At 46.4% G+C, this 25,066-nt stretch overlaps 1 protein-coding gene across 1 annotated transcript in view; it reads right to left on the bottom strand.

Moving 5' to 3' along the window:
- Positions 1–25,066, bottom strand: part of MFHAS1 (malignant fibrous histiocytoma amplified sequence 1) — a gene marked incomplete at its 5' end in the record, with an annotated part of 74,313 nt that extends 49,247 nt beyond the window's left edge. The window contains one exon of the mRNA XM_005864091.2: positions 22,381–25,066. Coding sequence (XP_005864153.1) covers positions 22,381–25,066 — 2,686 coding nt within the window. The remainder of the gene's footprint in view (positions 1–22,380) is intronic.

Genomic DNA, 25,066 nt, shown 5'->3' with positions numbered 1-25,066 from the left:
GGCAAGGAAGCTAAGAAATAGGTGGTAAGTGCCTATTTTCTGCTAGGATTGCCTTAGACCACGAAAAAGAGGGCACGACCCAATATTGCCAAGTGCATTCGGTAAGACTTTGGGACCCACAGGGAGAAACCAAGGACATATTTCATGTCAAAGACAACAATTTGAAGACTCAAATGGGATAATTAGCTGAGTAGTATTTTACTGTCTTACAAGGTCTCAATTTCCCAGTATAAAAAAATAAAACTGGTCTTCCCTTCCTAGCCTATCCATCTCTGCATCCCCGGCACTGAGGACCATTATGGCATTTAGCAGACATCCCACATGTCCGATAAACTGATACGTTAATGGATGGCGTCCAGGACGTTTCAATCCTATGAGCCAGATTCCCTGATGGGCATTCGTTAGTTGATGACTGCACCTGGGGAACTGCAGCCACATGGTTTTGTTTATAGATTTTCCCTAACAGCCAAGGTGAACCTCCAAGTGATAAAGAGAAACAAGTAAGTATACTCAAATTCCCATCTTTCAAGGCCCAACATTAAAACTTACTCAAAATAAGATCCTTTTACAAGTCAGAAAAGTGAAGACACTTTTACAGCTTCAATATATCAAAGAAACATCAACTTGTCTATAATTTTGTTTTAGAGGCAGTGCAGAAGAAAACATTTTGAAAGCACCACCAAATTCTAAAAAAAATTAAAATAATTTGTACAAGTCCCAAAATAAACTCAGTCCATTAAAGCAGAAACACACACACATACACACACACAAAACTGTTTTAATTCAAGGAAATAAGGGTTTAGGCAGAAAGTTCATAAAAGATTAACAAGTAAATTCCAGATATGGCCCTACTGTTTAACTATTAAACAGTCAACCCAATATAGGACAGGTTTGCTTCTAACAATATCCCTATTGGATCTCTGACTCTATATAGCAAGGTATCTTCCAAGCCAAAATATGCCAACTATTTCTGCCTTGAAATAAATACTGCATGTGAACTTTCTGGACTTAGGTACTTTCTTCTCTTTTATCCAGCCACAACTGGTCCAGTCATCTCAACCACATTTAATAGTAAGTAATCTATAATAATAAAAGTGTAATATGCTAATTAGACCGGAAGGACGAAGCCCGGGGTCCCAGGTGCCAGAGGGAAGCCGGTGCCGGCAGCCTGGGGAAGGAAGGCCTACTCTTGCATGAATTTCGTGCATCGGGCCTCTAGTGTATAAATAAAAACATACATATGTGTACAGAAGCCTCCCTCCCCGACATCTGCAGTATCGCTTTCTATAGTTTTACTTGCCTATCGCAGTTCATCGTGGTCTGAAAATATTAAATGGAAAATTCCAGAAATGAACAATTCATAAGTATTAACATTCTGAGGAGCATGATGACATCTCAGGGCATCCTGCTCCATCCCACGTGGGACATGAACCATCCCTTTGTCCAGAGAATCCGCGCTGAATACACTCCCCACACATTAGTTACTTAGTTGTGGTCTCGTTATCACAGTGCTTGTGTTCAAGTCACTCCTGTTTTACTTAATAACGGCCCAAAAGTGTAACAGTAGTGATGCTGGCAATCTGGGTAAGTCTTTAAGCGAAAAAGTGAGTACAGTACATTAAGACATTTTAAGGGAGGGGGGGAGAGCACATACACATAAATTTTATTGCAATGTATTGTTGTAATTGTTCTATTTTATCATTAGTGATTACTGTTAATCTCTTAGTGTGCCTAATGAGCTCATGGTAATTCAAAACTGTGAATCACTGTACTGCACTTTTTTAGTTAACAAGTTAAAAACCCAGGGATTAAAAAAAATATTTTGCTGTTTTTTATTGATTTTAGAGAGAGAGGAAAGGAGGGGGTGAGAGGGAGAAACATAGATGAGAGAGAAACATCCATTGGCCTGCACGCCCCCTACTGGGGATCAAGCCTGCAACCTGGGCATGTGCCCTGACTGGAAATCAAACCTGAGACCTCTGGGTGCATGGGACCTGAGCCACCCGGGCCGGGCAAAAGCCCAGGGATTTGATGTTGGCTCTACAAGAAAAGGCCATTTGTAACTTCCTTCATTCGCAGCCTGCCTTTCCCACCATAATAAACGGAACTCTAGCTCCTCCAAGACCCACTCAGCTGGAAGGAGCCTCTCTTTCCTCTGAACTCCCGTGGTGTTTGTCTAAATTCATTTCTCAATGCACTGCAGCTGCGCACAAGCCTCAGCTCCCTTTCTGGACCAAGGTCCCCGAGAACAGGCTCTGGGGGAGATTCCTGCTGACCCTCCCCTGGCGCCCGAGCCCACGCCGTGCTGGAAGGTTTGAGTCAATCCCTGCTGAACGAAGACAGGATTCGCGAATAAATACCCTACTGGCCTCCTGTGCATTAACTCTAAATGCTATTCTATTTCTCTGTACTGCATGAGCACTGTGCAGTGCTCTTAGCTAATAATAGAGACAAACTAAGTTAAGTGATGTTTCTTGCAAAGCTTCTTTTCACCTCGTATGAGCTAAAACCATCCTAACCACTGAGAAGGCAGCCCCCACATTTTTCAACAGCCTGGGAGCTGGAACTCTGACGGGGGAAGCTGCCCTCCGTAGACGTGGACTTCATAACAGGTGGATTCCCCTCCATGCAGAGCCACGCCCAACTGCTGGGATCCCTACCTCTGATCATCCCACAAATGACCCTCCTAGGAAGATGAGAGCTCAGCAACCCGCAGTGCAATCCCTGGGAAGCCCTTTCTAATTAATCCAGATGAGCCAGGCGGACACCTGCCCGGGAGGCTCCTCCCCACAGAGCAGGCCGTCGCCGTCACTGTAGACATAAGCACTGCTTTAAAGGACCAAACTAAGCAGCGTTACAAGTGGTTTCCACTGAGAGTCATCATGACTTCATGTACGAAACTTAAATAAGACCTATGATGTCCTAACGCAGTTCCCAACGGACTCTTTAGGGGAGGGGAGAAGGGGGCAAAGAGCACACCCTCATTCTCCGCTGCGTTGCACAGTTTTCAGTCCTCTAATTGCAGCGAGAGGCTAGAGGAAATCGGTGGGAGAAAAGATCATGGGCGTGTTCTTAGTAACTTATTCCATTTTATTTTCTCATTACGAGGTTAAAAAGTAGTTAAGGCTTAAACTGCTTTTACTCGGAGCCTGAAGATCTGCATGGGGGCCACTGCCTTGAAGATGTAGAGGGAGCAGGAAGGAAGAGGACGGGGCAAGTACAGAACTGCTTTACAGCTGCAAGGAGCCAGGAGAGGTGTGCCCGCTTTCTGCTGGGTCCTCAGACCAAACCTCAGCTGTGAACATCCCAGGGCATCTCCTCCCACAGTCCCCCAGCCCCGCCCTACCGAGGACCAATTTGATAATGAATAAACCAAGCACAAACAAAAGCCACTAACAGAATAGAATGAACAGCAAAAGAAGATCGTCTTACACCAAACAGATTTCTTTAACAGACTGGCTGTGACCTCTTCTTTTACCAGCACCACCACTGAAAATAAGCGAGAACAAAAGATGACTCAATATGCACAGCCATGAAGAACTCCAGGGCACACCGCATGCATAATTCATGATGCAAAGCAAGCTGCCATCAGCATCAGTTATCCTTTCAATATTTTAAAGTGGTGAGAGGTTACTAGATATTCATAAAGTCTCTTATTTCTTCCGCACGACCCTTCCAAATTTAAGAACAAATTGGGAACTTTATTATCTGCAAATGACATTACTTACAAACCTGACACTACAAATCTGCTAGAATTCACTTGGTATCCATCATAGGGTGGTGGCTAAGCAACCCTAACAAACCAATTAAGGCAGCAGGCAATATATATCAGCCCTGTTGGAATTGCTCTTATCAAATCACTTCTGCTTTGTTTTAAAATAAGAGCCCCCGTTTTCTTCCCACTGCGGTTAAAACTCATCCCACACGCTCAAATCAAAGAGACACACTTTCCGCCTCACAGATGAGGACTCTGAAACCCAGAAAGGTCACCTGGCACATCTGAGATCTCGCAGCCAGGCAGAGAGGCCCAGGACTGCCTCGCCTCAGCACCTGGAGTGCCTCCTCCATCCCCAAGGACCTGCCCAGGGGCATGTGTCCTGTGCAGTGTGGTCTGAATTAGCCCAGGGTAGCCCCCCTGACTCCACTCACATTCCATCCAAGGCCATGGTCCATGCTGCTGTCCTGAGTGTTCGTAAATATTGTAAATTTGACATTTCGCCACTTGACCCTCCAATATTTCCCCCTCACCCAAGAGGAAACAAATCATCAAATCAAAAAAATACTTTAGCTTTATATCAAGCTGCCAAGAGTTCTGTTCTAGTGGGGAAAAAAGTTAGCTGACAGATTAGATAGGCTAAAAAAATATTTACAAGGAATGTGCACCTACAAGGGAAATGGCTGATTCCCAGTAACTGGCACGACCCTCCTCCCCCGACCCTGACTGCATCGAAGTTCGATGGCTCTGGTGGTTTGCAGAGAGGCCCCCAGCATCACCTTCGCTTTGCTGGAGACCTGCTCCTATGCCTCCAACCCCACCCACCTGGCTCCGAGGGCTCCCTTCCTTGGGCCTCTCTTGGCTCCTGAAGATCTTTTCATCCCAGCATTTACTACCCAGCCCTGCAACTCTATGTCTACTGCTTGCTCCCCTCCCTGGACTGCAGTTTCCGGGGACCGGGGCCTGGTCGCCACGACTCTCCATGACCTTCCCAATGCCCGTCATTGCAGGTTTCCAGTTAATGTGTACACAGAGTTAAACAACCCGTGCCTTGCACTCATACTATTTTGTTTTTCATTCAACCGACCACCCATGTTTGACAGATGAAAGCTATCATTTTCCCAAGAGGCATTATATACAGGGTGGTGGCAGAGAGCGCAGGTTCCGGAGTGGGTAGCCTGGGCCCTGCCACGTGCCCTGGTGCCCAGGCCAAGTTACTCAGCCCCCCTGAGCCTCAGTGATCCTCACCTGTAAACAGGGATCCTGGTGGTCAGAGCCACCATTTATTAAACATACGGCGAAAACTACTCTGGAACTCCTTCCTTCAGCTAATCCTCACATCGTCTGAGGCGGCTGGCAGCAGGGGCAAAGGCGTAGGACAGTGATGGCGAACCTTTTGAGCTCGGCGTGTCAGCATTTTGAAAAACCCTAACTTAACTCTGGTGCCGTGTCACATATAGAAATTTTTTGATATTTGCAACCATAGTAAAACATGATATTTATTTTATATATTTAAATGCCATTTAACAAAGAAAAATCAACCAAAAAAATGAGTTTGCGTGTCACCTCTGACACGTGTGTCATAGGTTCGCCATCACTGGTGTAGGAGCTGTTAGAACGATTCCCTTTGTTTACAGATGAGGAAACAGGGGCCAAGCTTCTTGATGCCCTAACCCACTGGATCTCAGAGACAAAAGGTGTAAGGCCGCTTTATCTGATTGATGCTGGTTAAGCGGCTCGCAGAAGGCTTCCCCGCAGTGTTCATCTCTGTCCACAGCAGCGGCCGCCAACCTTTCGGACCCCGCGGACCACCAGTTGGCGACTGCTGGTCTAGAGGACATCTGTCCTCTGTCCCCCTCCAGAGAAAAATACTGGACTCCTTGGGGTGAAGGTGGGGAGGAGGAAGTGGGAAGTTACTCGTATGTGACAATCCGAAGTGACACACTCGGATTCCAAGCATTATACACTTATCTGCGTGACTCCTGCGCCTGCGTCCCTAGAAGGCCAGAGCGTGTCTGAGCTCGGCTGAGAACAAAGCCACCAACACACCACCAGATCCTTCAAAAGCAAGTATATGTCTGCAACTAAAGACACAGGATTCTTTTCTAACAAAGAGCAACGTGACGCTTCCCCCCGGTTTTACACTGGCTCTGCCTTCAATACAAATCCTCCCCTCCCCCCTTCACCCACCCCTGCGTGAGTTAACTAATGTGCCTTGAGTCACAAATGGCACCATAAGTCAGGAGATTTATGAGCTGTAACAAGGGACAGCGGGTGTATTCCGACCTTCCTGTGAACACCTGGGGCCGGCTACAGGGCACTTCATCACTTCCTGGAAACAGTACCTGTGTTTTTGGCTCAGGGACAGAATTTTAACAGCCCTGCTAATCGACCAGATGCAACCATCCCTGCTATGTGGGTCAGCTTCTCTCTCCCTCTTTTTTAAAATATGTTTTTATTGATTTCAGAGAGAGGAAGGGAGAGATAGAAATATCAATGGTAAAAGAGAATCAAGTATGGGTTGCCTCCTACATGCCCCCTACCGGGGGGGATCAAGACAGCAACCCAGCAACCCAGGCATATGCCCTGACCTCCTGGTTCATGGGTTGACGCTCAACTACTAAGCCACACAGGGCGAGCTGGGTCTTCTCTCGCTGCCCCATGTCACACAGACAAGGCTCGGAGGGCAGAAACAGTCTTCAAGAAGCGGCCAAGAGGCTAGCACAGCCCTAAGGAGCTCTGTCTGGCTGCAAAAAAGCTGGGCCCAACCGTCTCAAATGCCAATTCCTGAAATGATCAAGCAGAAGACAAGCGCATTTTCCTTTTGCCCACACCAAGAAAAGGAGATGGAAATGCTGTTGCAACCAGAAAGAATGCACATGACAGGGGAGGGACCGGAGGGAGTGCACGTGTGTGTTTTTCTAGGGGAGAAGAAAAGGCACACACAGGCACAGAGGCTTAATAAAAGAGAAAACTCAAAAGAAACACCTGCCCCAACCTAGAGGGGCACAGCCAGGGCCGGCCATCTGGGAGCGAGCGGGGTCAGCGAAGGGGACGGATGCAGCCCACGGGGCTGTGCGTGCCGTTTTTGTTACTGTGCCCTGCGCACAAAACGGCCCGGCTCTCAGCAGACCAGTGGGCTGTTCTGGGCATCACAGCGTTCTGGAAAATTCACATTTCTCTCTGTAGTTCTTTCCCACGCAATTTATAAGCAAGGAGCCTCCTGAATCCAGGGCACCGCAGCCATGCTGTGCGGAAGTGTGGCCGAGGTGAGTGAAGAGAAGCCCAGAATGAATACAAATTCTCAATAACACGTTCGGAAAATGTGGCTTGTGCTTTCCTCCTCGCCGTCTGCATTGATTTGGACACTTAGTATGAGATGGAGGCTTTGTGTGTCATTCTCTTTCTCCAAGAACCTGATGGGTGATTTTGTTAGCTCTGAATAACATATTTTAAACACAAAAGCCACTCTAACAGGATTTGATTGTTTACTTTTTTTTTGCAAGTCAAACACATTTTAGTGGACTGGGTTAGACCCATCCTTTTTTTAAAAAATATATTTTTATTGATTTCAGAGAGGAAAGGAGAGGGAGAAAGAGAGAGAAAAACATCAATGATGAGAGAGAATCAATTATTGGCTGCCTTCTACACGCCCCCTACTAGGGGACTGAGCCCAGAACCCAGGTATATGCTCTGACCGTCATCTCCTGGTTCACAGGTCGGTGCTCAACCACTGAGCCATGTCAGCCGAGCTAGACCCATTCTTTATTCATTATACTCACTGAAGAGCAAATGGTGCGGATGATCTCTTAAATTTTGAACCACTACTGATACCAGGATCCACCCAAGGCACATTTCCTGAGCAGAACTCCCCAAGCTGGAGTCTAGAAACACAATGGTGTGGACTCTGAAGGCTGGCTGTAGGGCAGAAGGAGAAAAAGCCACCCCCACCGGCTCAGGGGGTTTCCCCAGGGCCGAAAGGCAGAAGCAAGGTTTGCAGTCAGTGAAACACAGCTCATTATCAATTCTTTTCCACTAATTTCTCACCCCGACACCACATTCGTCTATCTGCCACTGTCTTGTTGTAATCAGCAGTACATTTGTTTGCAGGCATGTAAGATTTGTAATTATTGCTGTGTCTAAACATTACATCATGTTATAATGGATGAATTAAGCTGTGAAATGAATAATTATGCTGAAAACAGTGGTATTCCAATATGCATCACAAAAGCCAATTACAAAGATTACTCTTCTTTTAAACCACAAAGGTAAGCTTTATTATAACTCCAAAGCCCTTTTTTAAGTCCCACCATTTTGACTCAGTCATTTGTCTTTTTCTAATTGCACCGCAACAGTGTTCTAAGCACAAGGAGGGATTATCAACCCTGAAGGAAATAAGGTTGTTTCTCAAAATTCTGGAAAGTGGAGAGCTTGCTCAGCTTAAAATCTGTAAAAGAATCTTGAAAGAATCAAAGGCCTGTCACTATAGGACTAACTAAGCAGTGCATCCATTTGTAAATTATGATATATATACATATATGTGTGTGTGATTCACCATCAGGTCGGGGGCCTCAAAATGTGGCCAGAAAGGAAGGTGGGTTGCACCTCATTTTTAGCCAGATATGGTCAGACAGAAAAGTGGGTTGAGCTTCATTGGCAGCTAAGGGTCCTACCAAAGAGTGCCAGCCCTCAGGGAAATTACAATTGCCATTAAAAGGAACATTCTAGATAGATAAGATTACCAAATAGTGCACTGAAAGGTAAGGTTTTACAAATTAAACAAACAGAAAGGGGTACCGATTTTAACCCCTAGAGTGCCAGGGAGCGCGATCACGCTCCTCCTGTCTTTAGCCAAAAGTGCCAGGAGCACTATCGCGCTCCTCCTATAGTGTCCAGTTCTAAGTCTGCTTTTATTAGTGATGATGATATTGCTAAATATGTCAATTCTTGCTGTGAAGATGACGATTTTGTGGAAGATATTGAATATGTAACTTCATTTACTTGCGATTCATAATTTTTTTCCTAAACTGCTGTAAAATCAGCAAAAATGCCTTGGCAATTTTAGCATAGTTCCTAGGATATTGGTTGGCACTCAAAGGGTTAATATCATTATTTGCCCTTTCTCTATAACAGATATGTCAACCAAATTCACGATCAACAATGACAGATCAAAACACAAGCGTGCGATTGTGGTGCCAGTGAGAGCTTTATATGTTTCGTGCACGCACAAGTCAGCTTAGCCTTTTATATATATGCTAGAGGCCTGGTACACAAAATTCATGCACTCGAGGGGGGAGGGAGGTTGGAGCCTGCTGGCCTGAGGAGGGGGAGGGACCGAGAGGTCGGCCGTTCCTGCCCACTCGCTGGCCCGACCCCTGTCGCTGGTCGCCCTGTGTGTGTGGGGCGACCGGCAGGTCGGGGGTCTTGGCCTGGTGCCACCTGCGTCCCCTGAAACCCACCCCCAGTTCCCCATCCGCCATCGGGCAATCGGAGCCTGCCGGCCGGGAAAGAGACCCAGAGGTAGTCGGTGCACCTCATAGTGACCGGTTGAGCGGTCATTCTGGTCCTTCCGCTGTTAGGGTCAATTTGCATATTACCCTTTTATTATATAGGAGGATACACTCATCACAGAATCACTCATAACAACAAAAACCTGAAACAATGGTGCCACCCGCGTCCCCTGCCACCCACCCCCGGTTCCCCGTCCGCCATCGGGCAATCGGAGCCTGCTGGCCAAGAAAGGGACCCAGAGGTGGTCGGTGCGCCTCATAGTGACCCGTTGAGCGGTCATTCTGGTCCTTCCGCTGTTAGGGTCAATTTGCATATTACCCTTTTATTATATAGGATACGCTCATCACAGAATCACTCATAACAACAAAAACCTGAAACAACTTAAATGTCAAATGGTAGAACAAAGGTAAAAATCCGTTGATGTACTATTCTGTAAGCATTTATAATTACTGAGCAGATACTAATAACATAAAACCATATTTGAGACAGCTTAGGTTAAAAAAACAATAAATTATGTATACCAGATTTCCAAATACAAGGTGGGGCAAAAGTAGGTTTACATTTGCTCATATGGAAAAGAATACAATAACTAATCTATAATAATAAAAGCATAATATGCTAATTAGACCAGATGACCTTCCGGACAAAGCCGGGGCTACGAGAGAAGCCCAGGCCCAGAGGGAAGCCTGTGCCGGCAGCCGGGGGAACGAAAGCCTACTCTCGCACGAACTTTTGTGCATCGGGCCTCTAGTAAATAATAATATAAGAATAAACTGTTTCAAAAACTCACAACTGTAAACCTCCTTCTGCCCCACCCTATGGAAGTATAAACCTGGGCTTTCAGAATAATTGTAGGGACAGCAGCCTCTAACGCCTCTTGAGCTCTTGCCATGTGTCAAACACTGTTCTGAGCATTTTACATGGATTAACGTAATCTTCAGGACACCACATGAGTAGAGAATATTAGGATGCCCAAAGTCACAAAGCTAACAAGTGGTGACTTGTGAACCCAGCATTCTCCCTCAAGAGCTCTTGCAACTAACCACTCGGTGATAATGCTTCTCTTTTATTTTTTAAATAATACTTCCATTTTAAACTGCAACACAAAATTCCAAATGTTTCACCCCAAAATATAAAGATAAACAAAATATAAAGTAAAAATTTAAAGTTATCTTGCACTTCCTAGGGTTTCAATTACAATGTAACTTAAGTAGAAGTTTGATAAATTGAGGGACAAAGGAAGACAAACTCCAATGTTGATATGATGAAAGATGTAAGAAAAACACTCCCTTATTGTGGTAGGTAGTGTGCAACCTAATGAAATGCATAAAACATGGCGTTCCACTAGTGCAAAATTAATAAAAAAACAGTAATTCTAGGCAGTCTGTGGTATCATAAAAATAACAGAAGGTAAAGTCAGTGAATCTTAGTCCACAATAAAGTGCTAACTGTCTTGTAGCCAAATTCGCCTTTATCCCAGGATCTGTTATGGTTGAGGTTCAGAGGAAGGAAAAATCGATGTTTTCGGATGCATTCCCAGGGATCACAGAGGCATGTGGCCACCTGGCTGTGAGGATAACCAACACTCCTTTTCTCCCGGGCTCGGAGGAGGAAGTCTCCAGCGGCACCCTTAGACATGGGCCTAGAGGACAGGTGTGCTGTCAGCCCAACAATAACTAGAACGTGAGTCTGAACAAATCATTTGACACTAAATTACATTCTCCCAGCTGTGAATCGCTTCCGTGGTCTCAACAGAGGCCTGCCCGATGGAAAAGCACAGGCTAGGACAATGCTTCCAAAACTCTAGCTTATGGGCCGCCAGTGGTCACTGGCAACCTTTTACCAGTCCACAAATGTACCTTAAATAAAGAAGCCCCTTCCTTGTTACAATTGCTAAATGCTAAAATGCTATTACGGACACAAGCCCACTCCCAGGCAGAGCATGCTGAACTGCCTGCCTTTTTAAATGCCATTCTAATTTGAATTACCCTTCCCCTCTTCTCCATGCGGTTAACTGGAAATCACCCTGCAACACTCAGCTGCCGGGCAGCCCTTTCAGAAGCCCCTCTGAGACCCCCACCGCTCCCCTGCACCTGACTATGGCCTCCCCGGACCTCCATATGGGCAGTTCCCACCCATCACCAGACCTGTGTGCCCAGCAGGGACCACAGTGCCCAGCACTTAGTGATACAGAATGGACATCTAGGAAAAAGGCGGGAAGGAGGTGAGCTTGTGTATGTTGGGAAGCAGTGGGCAACCCAACCCCAGGGCAGGGCAGTGGGTAGGAGCAGAGGTCTGGGCAAAAGTCCCAGGGCACTCCAACTCTGGGGACTTCACTTTTTAACCCTCAATTTCTCCACCTGAAAATGAGGACAATGATAATCCTAGCTCCTAGGGTTGCTGGGAGGATTAAATGAGATCGCCCATAAGAAGCACTTAGCTGTGTCTAGAACATGATGAGAACTCAACAGTCACCGACTCTCATATTTTCCCCCAACCCTCCACTCTTAGACAGACAGATGTGATAATTAATACAGTAATAACCCCATGGCGTGAAAAATAAGAATCTTATTGAAACTATAATAAAGGTGATAAGTCAAACAGTACCTAGGAGAAATATCACTTTTCTGATTATCTCTTCCTCCTCCATTTTTTTTCCTTTTTAAATCCCCCTTTTCAAAAACAGAAAGGAAGGGAAGGAGGCTTGGTCTCCTAACCCAAATTCACTAGTACCGTAACAATGTACTAATACTACATTCATTTATATGCATCTCATTTATATGCATCGTTTTAGCAGTGGGGAGGATCTAAGAAAAATTAACTCTTTAATTCTCTCAACATTTAATATGCTAAGAATGAAAAACCATCTCAACAATGCGTCCTTCATCAAAGAAATCTATAAGTAGCAGCCATATATTTTCCTGATGACAGGATCCAATTTAATTTATACTGCCTTTGGAGTGAGTGTGCATGCAGTCTTTGGTGTTCAGAAATCACTGATGACTTCAATCCCTCTCGATACAAAAGCAAATCCATAAATAACTCTGAGAAATGTAAAGCCTTCTGAAAGAGGAGGCATTCCCCCCGACCCTGCCCCATCACCCCAAAAAGCTGATTAGTTTTGGAAGTTTTTAGAAATCTTCGGATACCATGCATTTTCCTATCTCAGGATCCTGCCTATTTTGAGATCTGCCTGAGATTTCTTGCAAACAAATGATCCGAACTGAAAATCAATGGAAAAGAATGATCTGGGTTATTACTTTCCACCTACTCACCTAAGTCAAGCAAATTCAAAGCTGTAGCCAGTCTTTCTCAGTAGGATCATATTTTTCCCCCAGAAAATCAAAAGCCAGTTTTTCCAGTAATTACTCAAACATGCAAGTGAATTTCTCTGTGTGTGGTCAGATTCCATATATACAAGAATCAACAATTACATCACCAAAGTCCCTGATCAGCTCCCCATGGCCAATGCCATGTAATTGTGGACAAAAGGGGCCACATGCTAACCTGACAAGCTCAGGGAAGGCCTGCATGGCGGTCTTGCAAACTCAAAGACCTAAAGTAACCACGAAGGACGTCTGAAATTAAAATTTAACTAAACACAGTTATGGTGGGTAGTCACGTCCTAGGCCCTTATCTTCCCTGACAAGGTCAATCATTACCTTAACTGAGCTTATTGTCTTTTTGCATCTACGATAACATATCATTGAAATGTCAGGGTAACTTGTAACCTCTCTTTTTTCCGGACTCCTCAGGGCACAACCAATGCCACAACAGATACCACAAATTCCTTTATTGTTAGTGTTACCATGTTAATTGTTGACTGTTAACTATCCTGTACCCACCTAAGTAAAAGAAGTGTCTATCATTTTATTTTTTATCCAATCCCAGAGGTTTCCCACTTTGCTTTCTCCCACCTCTCTAATCTATCACCAGTGGATTTCATGTAACCCACCTACATCTCCTCCTTTGATTGTAACGTACAAAAATAGATTTTTTTAAAAACGCCATTTCGGGAGCATTATCCCAATCCATTGAGATTCTGCTTCCTGACAATTGTCGACAGTTTGGCTCAAAGAAACTCACAAAAGCCCTAGCTGGCTTGGCTCAGTGGATAAGAGCGTCGGCCTGTGGACTGAAGGGTCCTAGTCAAGGGCACATGCCTGGGTGGCTGGCTCGATCCCCATAGGGGGCATGGAGGAGGCAGCCTATCGATGATTCTCTCTCATCGTTGATATTTCTAACTCTCTCCCTCCATGTTCTCTCTGAAATCAATAAAAATATTTTTTTAAAAATTAAGTGCAGCCCTAACCGGTTTGGCTCAATGGATAGAGCGTCAGCCTGCGGACTGAAGGGTCCCGGGTTCGATTCTGGTCAAGGGCATGCACCTTGGTTGTGGGCACATCCCCAGCAGGAGGTGTGCAGGAGGCAGCTGATCGATGTTTCTCTCTCATTGATGTTTCTAACTCTCTGTCCCTCTCCCTTCCCCTCTGTAAAAAATCAATAAAATATATTAAAAAATAATTAAGTGCAAAAAGCACACACAGATGATAGGAATTGCACAGTACTCAGGTGTGTTCTTCTCTGTGCTCTTTACGTGCCGGTCCCCCATTAACTCCGGAATGCCACAGACAGGCCTCTGTCCTCTCATCAACACTGAGTAAGAGGATGTCGGTTGCAGCCAGGTTAAAAGATGTTCAACAGCGTGGCATCTCAAGGCCTGGCCTAAAAAGCCCTTCTCTCCTTCCACCATGCCTTCGTGTCTCAAAACTGTGCAAAAGAATTCCCAGTCAACTCCCCCCAGGCAGGAAGCCAGCAACTGAATCTGCTCCTAGCCTCCAGAAGCACTTGACTTAAAGGTGTGGCTGTACAACACTGAATGCACTAAATGCCACGGAATTGCTTCCTTACAAATGGTTACCCGGATGTGATGTGAATTCCCATAAGAGGAGGAGGAAGAAGAGGAAGGAGCAGCAGCTTGGACTCAGCAAGCCACTCCGCCCAGAACCGAAAGGCACACACAACCGAAGAGCAGTCCTGACACAGCTCCAGTTCTCCCTTCCTCCTTGCCCTTCTCGCAAGTGCCCTTTGCACAGATTTGCAAAAGCAGAGGAAGCAGCTGGAACAGCCTGGGTGCCTGGGGCTGCCAGTCTAGAGCGTAGAGTTCCTTCCTGAGGCCCGTGACACAGCCTCCAGGCTCACAGCACCCATGGGAATCCACCGCCAGCCCCCACCAGGACCCTGGGACCTCTGTCCTCCTCCAGTTCCACCCGCCAACATTCTCTCTGCTTCTGCAGTCTTTGCCTTCTGTAAACCTATCGCTAAAGATAAACATTTGATTTTTGTTTTGTTTTGTTTTTTTTACTAATTTACTCTCTAAGTAACAATCCGTATTTTCAGCTAAGAGACTATGTTGAGGAAGGAAAATGAAAAAATGTTTTCAAGCACTCAGTGCCAAAAATAGAAAATAACTACAAATGTTCCCTTCTCCCTCTGCATGTAAGTCAGCCCTGCTGGCAATGGTGTCTGGGAGTCGTTATTCATCGTAAACAGCACATATAGAACCATCTCTGCACTCATTACAGGCGGCAACTTTCCCAGGGGCTTCCATGAGCTCAAACCAGCAACCTTAACTCTGTCCGGATCTTCGAAAGCAACGGCACGTGGGAGAAGAGAAAACAGCTGGTACACACCATGAGGAACATCTTCCCGCACCACCCTCCTCTCCGTCTACAGTTTCCCTCTTTGAGAGGCCAATGTCAGGGTTGGGGTGGGGTTAGCTGGAAAGAGCTATGGAACAGCAGGCTTGGGGGAGGGGAGTGCTCACTGCCTAAAGAAAGAGAAGGCAAGGTCAGGTGGTAGAAGGCAAGGTCAGGTGGTAGAAGGCAAGGTCAGGTGGTAGAAGGTAGGTCAGGTGGTAGAAGGCAGGTCAGGTGGTAGGCAGGTCATCAGGTGATAAAAGGCAGGTCAGGTGATAGAAGGCAGGTCAGGTGATAGAAGGCAGGTCAGGTGGTAGAAGGCAGGTCAGGTGGTAGAAGGCAGGTCAGGTGGTAGAAGGCTTTCTGTATTTTGGGCGTTGAATGCTTGAAAACATTTTCTCACTTTCCTTCATTCGCTTTGCATCCTGATAGCTGCCCCTTGCCCGCTCTTTCCCCCACCACATCTTTCCTGAAAGAATTAGGAGTTGGATACAGAGGACAGGAATATATGTACCAAAAAAGTCACGTGGGAAAATTATATGCTTACCTTAAAGTGCACACTTTAAGACAAAGAGCATAAACAACCTAAAAAAAAGCACTTTGCCAAGGAATTGATTAAGAAACACCAGAATTTCTTGAGTTCTTTAAAAATAACCAATCCGCTTTGAGCCCCTTCCCCACCTGCTCAGCTCTGCACCAGGCACTGTCTAGGGCAGCGGTTCTCAACCTGTGGGTCGCGACCCCATTGGGGGTCAAACGACCCTTTCACAGGGGTCGCCTAAGACCATCGGAAAACACATATATAATTACATATTGTTTTTGTGATTAATCACTATGCTTTAATTATTTTCAATTTGTAACAATGAAAATACATCCTGCATATCAGATATTTATATTACGATTCATAACAGCAGCAAAATTACAGTTATGAAGTAGCAATGAAAATAATTTTATGGTTGGGGGTCACCACAACATGAGGAACTGTATTAAAGGGTTGTGGCATTAGGTTGAGAACCACTGGTCTAGGGAGTGTGACCTGCCAGCACAGGAAACATCGGGTCTCAGAGAAGAGAGTATGTAACCGTAGGGGAGAACTGCCATACTTACAGGGGAGAGAGTCTTCGTGGTTCAACAAAGACATGTCATCATGCGTGTTCTGTGGCTGTCTGGGATGCCTGTCAATCACTCTGGTTTCTATAGGCTGCCCAGACATGAGGAGCCAAGTGGGGCTCAGAGGGTCAGCTTCATTAATGCAAAAGCAGGGCTGGGGATGGCAGGCCAAAACGGGGCCTCCTCACCCCCGATGAAGGGAAGGAAAGCAGCCCCCAAAGGAAGGGAAACCTGACCGCCACCGGCAGCTGGTTTTGCAATCAGAGCAGCTGAACCAGGGAGCACAGACCTGGCCGGGCCTGCCCCCAAGCAGACCCACCTGGTGTGCTTTCCACAGAGCCTAGAACACAAAGCAGCTCAGCTCTCCTCTCCACCCAGCGCACAGGAGTGCCAAGGCTGCAGAGACAAGAGAGGGCAAGAAAAGAGGGCGGCACCTGCCTCCTGGTATTAAAAAACAAAAAACAAAAAACGGGGGGAGGAGGGCAAGTCTTGCCAGTGTTGCTCAGGTGGTTAGAGCATCGTCCTGTACACCAAAGCACCTTGGCTTCGATTCCCGGTCCAGGCACATACCCAGGTTATGGGCTCAACCCCTGATTGGGGCACGTGCGGGAGGCAACCCATGGATGTTTCTGACATCGATATCTTTCTCTCTCTCTCTCTCCCCTTCCTCTCTCTAAAATCAGAAATAAATAGGTAAATTGGGCCCTAATGGAGGGATAGTCAGGTACTTAATCCTAACAGGCTCCTATGACGAGAAGGGAGTTCATGGGTGGATGGAGACAGCGACCAAAAATATAAAAATGTTCGCTCCACTATCAGCCCCACTCCTGCCCCCACCCACACCCATACCATGGAGCAGAATCCCTTCACTTCCTTACAAACACACGGAGAATAACCATTTTCTCAACACATGCTCTCACCTAATCCCCAAAACAACCTTGTGAGGTACACTGGAAATGTCTTAGGCGTTAAAATGATGTAAATGAGTAAGAACTAAGCGTTACGTGAGGCTTACTGGGAGTAAGACTAGCAGGTGGCAGAGTAGGGTACAAAAGCTCTGTTAACAAAGAAAAAAATACTTTCTCTAGGAAATCTACGCTGCCTGGGCAGGGATGGGCTTGCGATTTAAAGAGACGGCCACCACTTGATGCAATTTACTCCTGAAGGCCTGCCCAGCCTTTGAATTCTATCAGGCACAGTATTTGTTTCTCCCACTGCATGATTAAGGTTTTAATTTTTATATGAAACAAAGCCCAGGGGAGTTCAAAGAGGACACTTCACAAAAATAAAAGCCAAGACGCATCAATATCAATAAAGCTAAACTCCAAAGATACTTAATAACCTTTGTGAAATTAAAAACAGTGACTAATTCAATCCAAACAACTAGGTCAGCTCAAATTCCAGTAACTCTAAAACTGAGATATAACAAGGCAAGAACTTTGCTCTGCTTCAGTGGTCAACATGAAGGGCCTATTCAAGGGAAAGACCAGCAAAGCAGCGACAATGGGAACACGTGGGGCATCTGGGGCACAGGGGGAGGGAGTTGGGACAGAGGACGAAGCAAGATGATCACTACAGTACCACCTAGGAGTTTGACAGAACATGTGAATATCCAAAAAAAAAAAAAAAGACATTTCTCACAAACCACCAAAGAGTCATTCAGCCAACATTTGACAGGCTCACAGAAGCCACAAAGCCTCAGGCGTGTCTCCTGCTCAGAGAAGGGAACAACCTCATCACAGAGCAATCAGGGCACATACACAGACAGCAGGAGAGCAGGGCAAAATGCCCGAGTGCCTCGGAGAGCTACACAGTGGGCGAGAACTTGAACTCAGGCAAAAGGGACTTGACCAGAGATGTGCAAAGGCATCGAGTTAACTATCGAATGAAAGAAACCAAATCTAAAGACCATGTACCAATGCTCTGTCTACCTGCTTTGGGCTGCTTCCCAATTATCCTTAAAAATAACCTTTAATAATCTGGAGAGTAGGATGTTTAGTGAAAAACTACACTGAACCCAAGTTCGACTCATTAAGATGCACTCTTTCAATTTAAAAACACACAGCATTCATTCAACTGCTTAAATGGAATAGCAAAGCACTAGAATCTTGCTGTAGGCCTATGTCCTGGCCTCAATAATCCACATACCCAACCTCAGGAGTGTTCAGCTTTTCTGCCATATTGGTAGAAAAGAACAGAGGATGCCTGGCCAGTGTGGCTCAGTGGTTGAGCATCGACCTATGAACCAGGAGGTCAACAGTTCGACTCCTGGTCAGTGCACATGCCTGGGTTGTGGGCTTGGTCACTAGAGGGGGGAGTGCAGGAGGCAGCCAGCGAATGATTCTTCCTCATCATTGATGTTCTATCTCTCTCTCCCTTTCCCTCCCTCTCTGAAATAAAATTTTTTTAAAAAAAGAACAGAACAAATAAATATCGCACAAGAAGAAACTTACTCCAGAACACCCAGACAAGTAAGGGGGAAGGAAGCCTGGCTGCTGGACGCTGGCAGTCCGGCCAGAGCCTGCAGAAAGCAGGGGAAGGATCCCACACCTGACTTTTAGGCTCATTACTGGCCTCATTCAAATTTCCTGTCACTCAACCCATTTATCTTAAGTGAGATAAATCAGTAATCTCTCTGGCCACATAATTAGATCTTTTTTTAAAAAAAAAAGAACTTTTAAAACCAAGAGGTAATCAGCTGAGTTTTCCAAAACATGGCATTTCATTCATTAGTCAAAATAAAAAAAGAGAAATACTGTACTTCCCTAGGCCAACTACATTAATGCGGCGTAGGCTGGATTTAATGACCTATTGACAATGACAGGGCCAACACAGACTTTTCACAAAATAATGTTTAAAACTATTAATCCAACTTTACATTTCTTCTGTATAAAATCAAGGAAGACAGTAATTTGCTTTTTACTCACAATGTCCCAAAACTGAAAAAAAAATTCAAATTCTAGGTGTTTTTTTTTACATTATATCAAAATTACCAGTTTACATGTAATAACTTAATCAATGAAAAAAAAATTTACCAGTTTACAGGGGTACTTGGCACTAATAAAATGTAAAACTAAGTAACCAACTTTTTCAATGTTTCTAAAAGCAAAATGACTTTTTAAAAAGACAAAAAGCTACCAATAGAGTCAAAGGTTTCTGCCAAGGTAAAATATATTTTAATAGCCCTGACTGGTTTGGCTCAGTGGATGGAGCATCGGCCTGCAGACTGAAGGGTCCCAGGTTCGACTCCGGTCAAGGGCATGTACCTTAGTTGCAGGCACATCCCCAGTGGGGGGTGTGCAGGAGGCAGCTGATCGATGTTCTCTCTCATTGATGTTTCTAGCTCTCTATCCGAATTTAATTTTATCAATAAATAATATCATTATTAAGTATGATATCAAGTTTTATTCAATGTACCTATAGTTTAACCAAGACTTAAAACTTTAAGTAAAGTTTATTAAGTTAATTTTAGGGAACGTTGTGCAGTGAAAGATGTAGTGTCGAGGATTGAGAAAGATATGTTGAGATGGTTTGGACATATAGAGAGGATGAACAAAAGGAGATAGATGAAATAAGTATACAAGACCAGTGTGGATGGGAGAGTTGGAAGGGGTCGACCTCAGCGAACGTACCTCAATCAGAGTGAGGACATTTTTAGTAAAGGCCAGCTTAGGAGTTCCCTAATTAAGTTAATAACAATGTACCTACCTATATAGTTTAAGTTTAAAAAATTTGGCTCTCAAAAGAAATTTCAATCGTTGTACTGTTGATATTTGGCTCTGTTGACTAATAAGTTTGCCGACCACTGTCCTAACCAATTGAACACCCAACATTATAATTCTGTTCCTACATCACCTTCTAATTTTTTATTACTTTAGCTCTTCCCAAATCTTTTTTTTTTCTTAATCCTTACCTGAGGATATTTTTTCCACTGATTTCTAGAGAGAATGGAAGGGAGAGGGAGAGACAGAGAGAGATAAACATGGATGTGAGAGAGACACATCCCTCATGTGCCCCGACCAGGGAATCAATCCTGCAATCGAGGTATCTGCCCTTGACCAGAATCGAACCCACAACCCTTCAGACTGCGGGCTGTCGCTCTAACCACTCAGCAACCGGCTAAGGCATTCCCAAATCTTTTGGAAATGTGGCAAATACTAGCAGATGATGGCTATCACAGAAAAATATGAAAGAGGAAAATGTATTTTTTCCTTGTTGTCTTAATGTAATGAATGTACTATAATCACCTTTTTCTAAATGTGATTTAGTACATTTCTAAATGTAATGTACTAAAATCAGCTTTTGTGCCCTCTGCTTTTAGAATAGAACTCGAAACAAAACAAAAAGATAATGTATTTCTCTGCCCATAAATAAAATAGAAATAGACAGTCTATATTATCAAAACACCTGGTAATTTATTCCTATTCAATATATAAGATAATTTACAATTTTCAACCATTTCTTTGTTGAGAAAAAAATCATCTCTTCCTTAGAGCCTGGATGGCAAACCAGGTGTGCCTCCTTTAACTGGCAAATAGGCCAAATGATAACGAGAATGGACCTGGTTGTGGAATTTTTGACTATTACCAAAAATAAACAGCTGAGGTTAGAAGACAAAAATTCCAGCCTCATTGTTTACTCCTCAAAGTTCTTAGAATTCCTCTGCACAGATCTTTACTTGTTCAATAACCTATGCCTTTCCCTTTGTTGCTAATAACCTCAGTTGTATGAATGTTCCATCTGGATTAAGAATTGGCTTTAGTTAGCTCCTTCAATCAGCTACTCTGTGAATATGTAACTCTCAACCACTTCATTCAATTTAGTTAGACAATAGAGAAGTATCTGCTTTCGGGAAGAAAACACAATGGCAAACATAAAACGAACTGAAGCATCTACCAAGTCTCGGACTGTGAGAAGACACCAGATAATCATACAGAATGGACAGCTCAGTTGACAGGTAACTGAATACGATGGCTTTTTTTCAAGTTGAAGAATTAAACTCAGCCTAGATCTAGGGCGAGGGGAAGATGTTACCTTCGGAAATATTGGTGTCTGGTTCCTTCCCGACACTATGACGAGCTGCATCAGCCAGGACAAAGATCACAGTGGTACAGTCTTCTAGTTCATCACCTCTCAATGTGCTCTGGGGGTGGGGGGCCGAGGGGAGAAACTGGCAATGATACTATCATTAGGTTTGTCCTCAGGACACTTGGAATGTTGTTAGCCAAGCCTGTGCTCCACAAATATCTGAGATGTTTAAAGAATTGCTCCAAAGAACGCCTTCACATGTGGGAAATGGACAGAGTCCAAACTGAACGCTCAGGATGCCAATTAAGCAGAATCAGAAGTCCCAGACAACTTGTCCTGGGTTCTCCCATTCATTACAATGGTTCAGGTAGATAGGTAGGTAGGTAGGTAGGTGGAAGGAAGGAAGGAAGGAAGGAAGGAAGGAAGGAAGGAAGGAAGGAAGGGAGGGAGGAAGGAAGGAAGGAAACATTTCCCAGAAGAGAAAAAAATTATTGGCAATATTTTGTCTCTTCTATCTCTTACAAAGTACTTCCAAGAAGCTCCACTCTATAACACAAAAAAACAAGCAAACAAAAAAACACCTTAAAACATCTGTAAAGCACCAAATTGCCAGGAAGTACCCGAGGAAAGTCCCGAGAGAGCTCAGTAGGCTTCGGTTCCTGCCCACGAGTGTGGTGAGAGAAACTGTGATCCCAGGAGTTAGTCATGCATTACAGACTGAAAGTTTTGTTTTCACTAATTCATCATGAATATCAGTATCACTGTCTTCACTAATCCAAACCCGATTACAAAACATTCTTCTCTGGAATTTCTTAAGAAAAGTGAGCTATACTTTTTACTTTATGACGACACTCTCTGAATTTAAACCAAAAAAAAAAAAAAAAAAAAAAAAAATGGCAATGACATGTCAAACTCGGAGCATCTCAAACCCTCCGGGTGTGTCTAATAAGCATTAAAGCCCAGGTTCAGCAAGAGACTAACCTCAAACACCATCTTCCGTTCAGCTACCTGACATTTCCTCCCATGAAAGGCGGGCTCAATTGGGAAGAGGGGAATAAAGGAGACCCACATGTTTTGACTCAAACCCACTTGGGAAGTCTGAATCTTTCTTGTACAAGAGTATGAGACTGGGGACAGTATGCCATATTGCTCATGTACTTACTGCCTTTTGCTTGTCCCCAAACCGCCTTGTATTTACCTTGAGCTTTCCTGGGAAGCCTGTGAGGTTAAACATCTTACAAAGGAAAAACAAAAATCTTCTAAAGAAATGCATTCCAAAACACAGCACAGAAGACGCACATCCCTCTCTCCACTTACCCGGGAAAGCGTGTGGATTGGGCGACCCTCTCTTAAGGCACTTAGAACAGAGAATGTGCACGGTGTAGTGCAGTCCAGGCCATTCCTGAAGTAGGACATTCAGTTCTTCCACCAAGGGGGTTATGGCTTGCCATGCCGTCCATATGTTTGGTAATGATGCATGGCTGGCGATGGACAGAGTATCTGGCTGCAGGACCCCCTTGGCGGGTCTGTAGCTCACCACCACAGGAACTTTCCCTCGATATGCAAAGATCTGAAGTTTCCCGTCCGACCTTTGCACCACGTGGCTGTTGATCTGGACGCTGTAGCGTGCAAACAACCCAGGTGGGAAGGTAAAGGGAAAACTATATTCAATCTGCAACTGCTCAGCCACAAAAGACTGCCCGGCCAGGTTGGTCCCGTTAATCCAGGCCTCTGCATGGGGCACCTCGTTCTGCACGTAGCAGGGGAACTTGTACCAGGCCGTGGACCCATTCAGAGGCTTGCCCTTGGGTTTATTGAGGCAGTAGCAGAGTCCCATCTTCTCCAGCAGCTCCAGCAGCAGTTGCAAATCCTGCTGGGCCTGGACGTGAGGCTTAAGCAGCAACCGAATGACATGGGCCGGCAAGAGCCCGTGAAGCAGAAAGCCCTCCACGTAATGATGGAGCTGGGTGGCCGGGAGCAGGTCCTGGCTGGGCGGTGGCAGTGCCATTACGAGGGAGCTTTCCCCGTCTCCCTCGCCCTCTCCGTTGGTCCCTAGGAGCAGCTTATGCAGCAACAAGGAAGGATCCCTCTGGAAAAAGACATTGAGGATGTCAATGAGGCGGGTGAGGTTGTGGAAGACGTGTTCCTTGAGGGCTGGGCTGTCCTCAAAGTAGAGCAGCTTGCCGCTCTCGTGCAGGTAGGACAGGGCGCTCTGCAGCCGGTCCTCGGTCAGACCTGCCTGCAGGCCCAGGCGTGCCGAGTCCCACCAGCTCAGCCAAAGCCGCTGTGCCTGAGGGGGCTGGAAATGCAGTTCCTCCAGTACCTGCCAGGACCGGGGCAGGACTCTGTGTAAGTTGGGGAAGATTTCCCGGTGCTCAGCTACCGAAAGCAGTTTGTCCCGAAGGCGCTGTAACTGGCGGGGGTCCCTGCAGCTCACAGGCAGCACCGGGGAGAGGATCTGCAGCCGGTGGTTGAGCAGGTACTGGAAGTGGGCCTTGCGCCGCCGAAGGTTCTTGTCTGAAACACCATAGTACGCGGCATGGGGGCTGGCTGAGCGCAGCTCGAAGTCGCGGGCCAGCGCCTCGTCCACCACCTGGGCCAGGCGGCTCAGCCCCTCAGCATCGCGCTTCTCCTGCAGGGCGATCTGGCGGTGGATGTCCAGACACTTTTCCTCCAGCTCCCGCTCCCCACACAGGTCTGCGTGCGTGCCCACAATGCACACCACCGCGTGAGGCACTCGGGCCCCCACCCGATGCAAGAAGGAGCCCACGGTGGTAGGAAATCGCCGTGGCTCGTAGGTGGCCAAGTTCACCACCAGCACATAAAGGGCCCCTGGGGAGAGGAAGAAGGGCTGGATCACCTCGTAACTTTCATCTCCGGCTAAGTCGTACACAATGAACCGCAGGCCCCGGGAAGCATCGGCTGTCCAACTGGTCACCTCGATGCCCTTGCTCGCGGGCGGCGGTGGAGGTGAGTAGCCCTTCTCCTTGTCCCCTCCTTCACTTGCCTCCACTCTGTCCTCAGTGAGGCAGTGCCGGAGCAAGGTCTTCCCTGCAGCCTTATGGCCCATCAGGAGCAGCTTGAGGCGGGGCTGAACTGCCGGCTGGGAGTGGGCCAGCTCCTTCTGGTAGGCTGCGATGTAGGGGATCCCCTTCATACAGACCTCGTAGGGCGGCTGGATCAGTGGGTTGTCCTTGATCTTCCACAGGCCCACCCGGGAGAGCTGGCCAAAGTTGTCCGGCAGCACAGCGATCTGGTTGCCCTGCAGCACTAGCTCCTCCAAGCCCGTCAGCTCCACAATGGAGTCCGGCAGGTAGCGGATCCGGTTGTTGTCCAGCCACAGGGTGAGGAGCCGGCCCAGGCCTGAGATCAGGGATGGCACTGAGGTGAGCTGGTTGCGACTAAGGTAGAGCTCCTCCAGGCCAGCCAGGGGCAGCAGCGCGGCAGGGAACTCCTCAAAGAGGTTGGAGGAGAGGTTGAGCATTTTGAGTCTCTGCAGATGGCTGAACTGGGCGGGCAGAGCCTGCAGCCTGTTGTTGTCTAGCATGAGGCTCTCCAGGCTGGCCAGCTCACAGAAGCCCTCAGGCAGGGTGCCAAGCTCGGCCCCACTCAGCCAGAGGATTTTAAGGGCACGCAGGGCACTGATACCCTCAGGTAGGCCTCGGAGCCGGTTACTGGACACGTCCAGCTCCTCCAGGGCAGCCAGCTGCAGCAGCTGCCCAGGAAAAGCGGTGAGCTGATTGTGGTCCACATCGAGGGTGCGCAGGCGGCAGAGGCAGGAGAGGGAGTCCGGCAGGTGCGCCAGCCGGTTAAAGCTGACATCCAGCTCCTCCAGGTGGGCCAGCGAGCCCAGCTGGGCGGGCAGGGCGGGCAGCTGGTTGTGGCTGAGGTTCAGCTTGCGCAGCTCGTGCAGGGCGCTCACCACCTCCGCGCCCAGGGCCGTCAGTCGGTTGTGGCTCATGTCCAGCTCGGTGAGGTGGTGGCCCAACTCGGCCACCGCCGG

The sequence above is a fragment of the Myotis brandtii genome, unplaced genomic scaffold (assembly GCF_000412655.1).
Source record: "Myotis brandtii unplaced genomic scaffold, ASM41265v1 scaffold185, whole genome shotgun sequence".
NCBI classification, from domain to species: Eukaryota; Metazoa; Chordata; class Mammalia; order Chiroptera; family Vespertilionidae; genus Myotis; species Myotis brandtii.
This window is presented reverse-complemented; position numbering and strand designations above follow the sequence as displayed.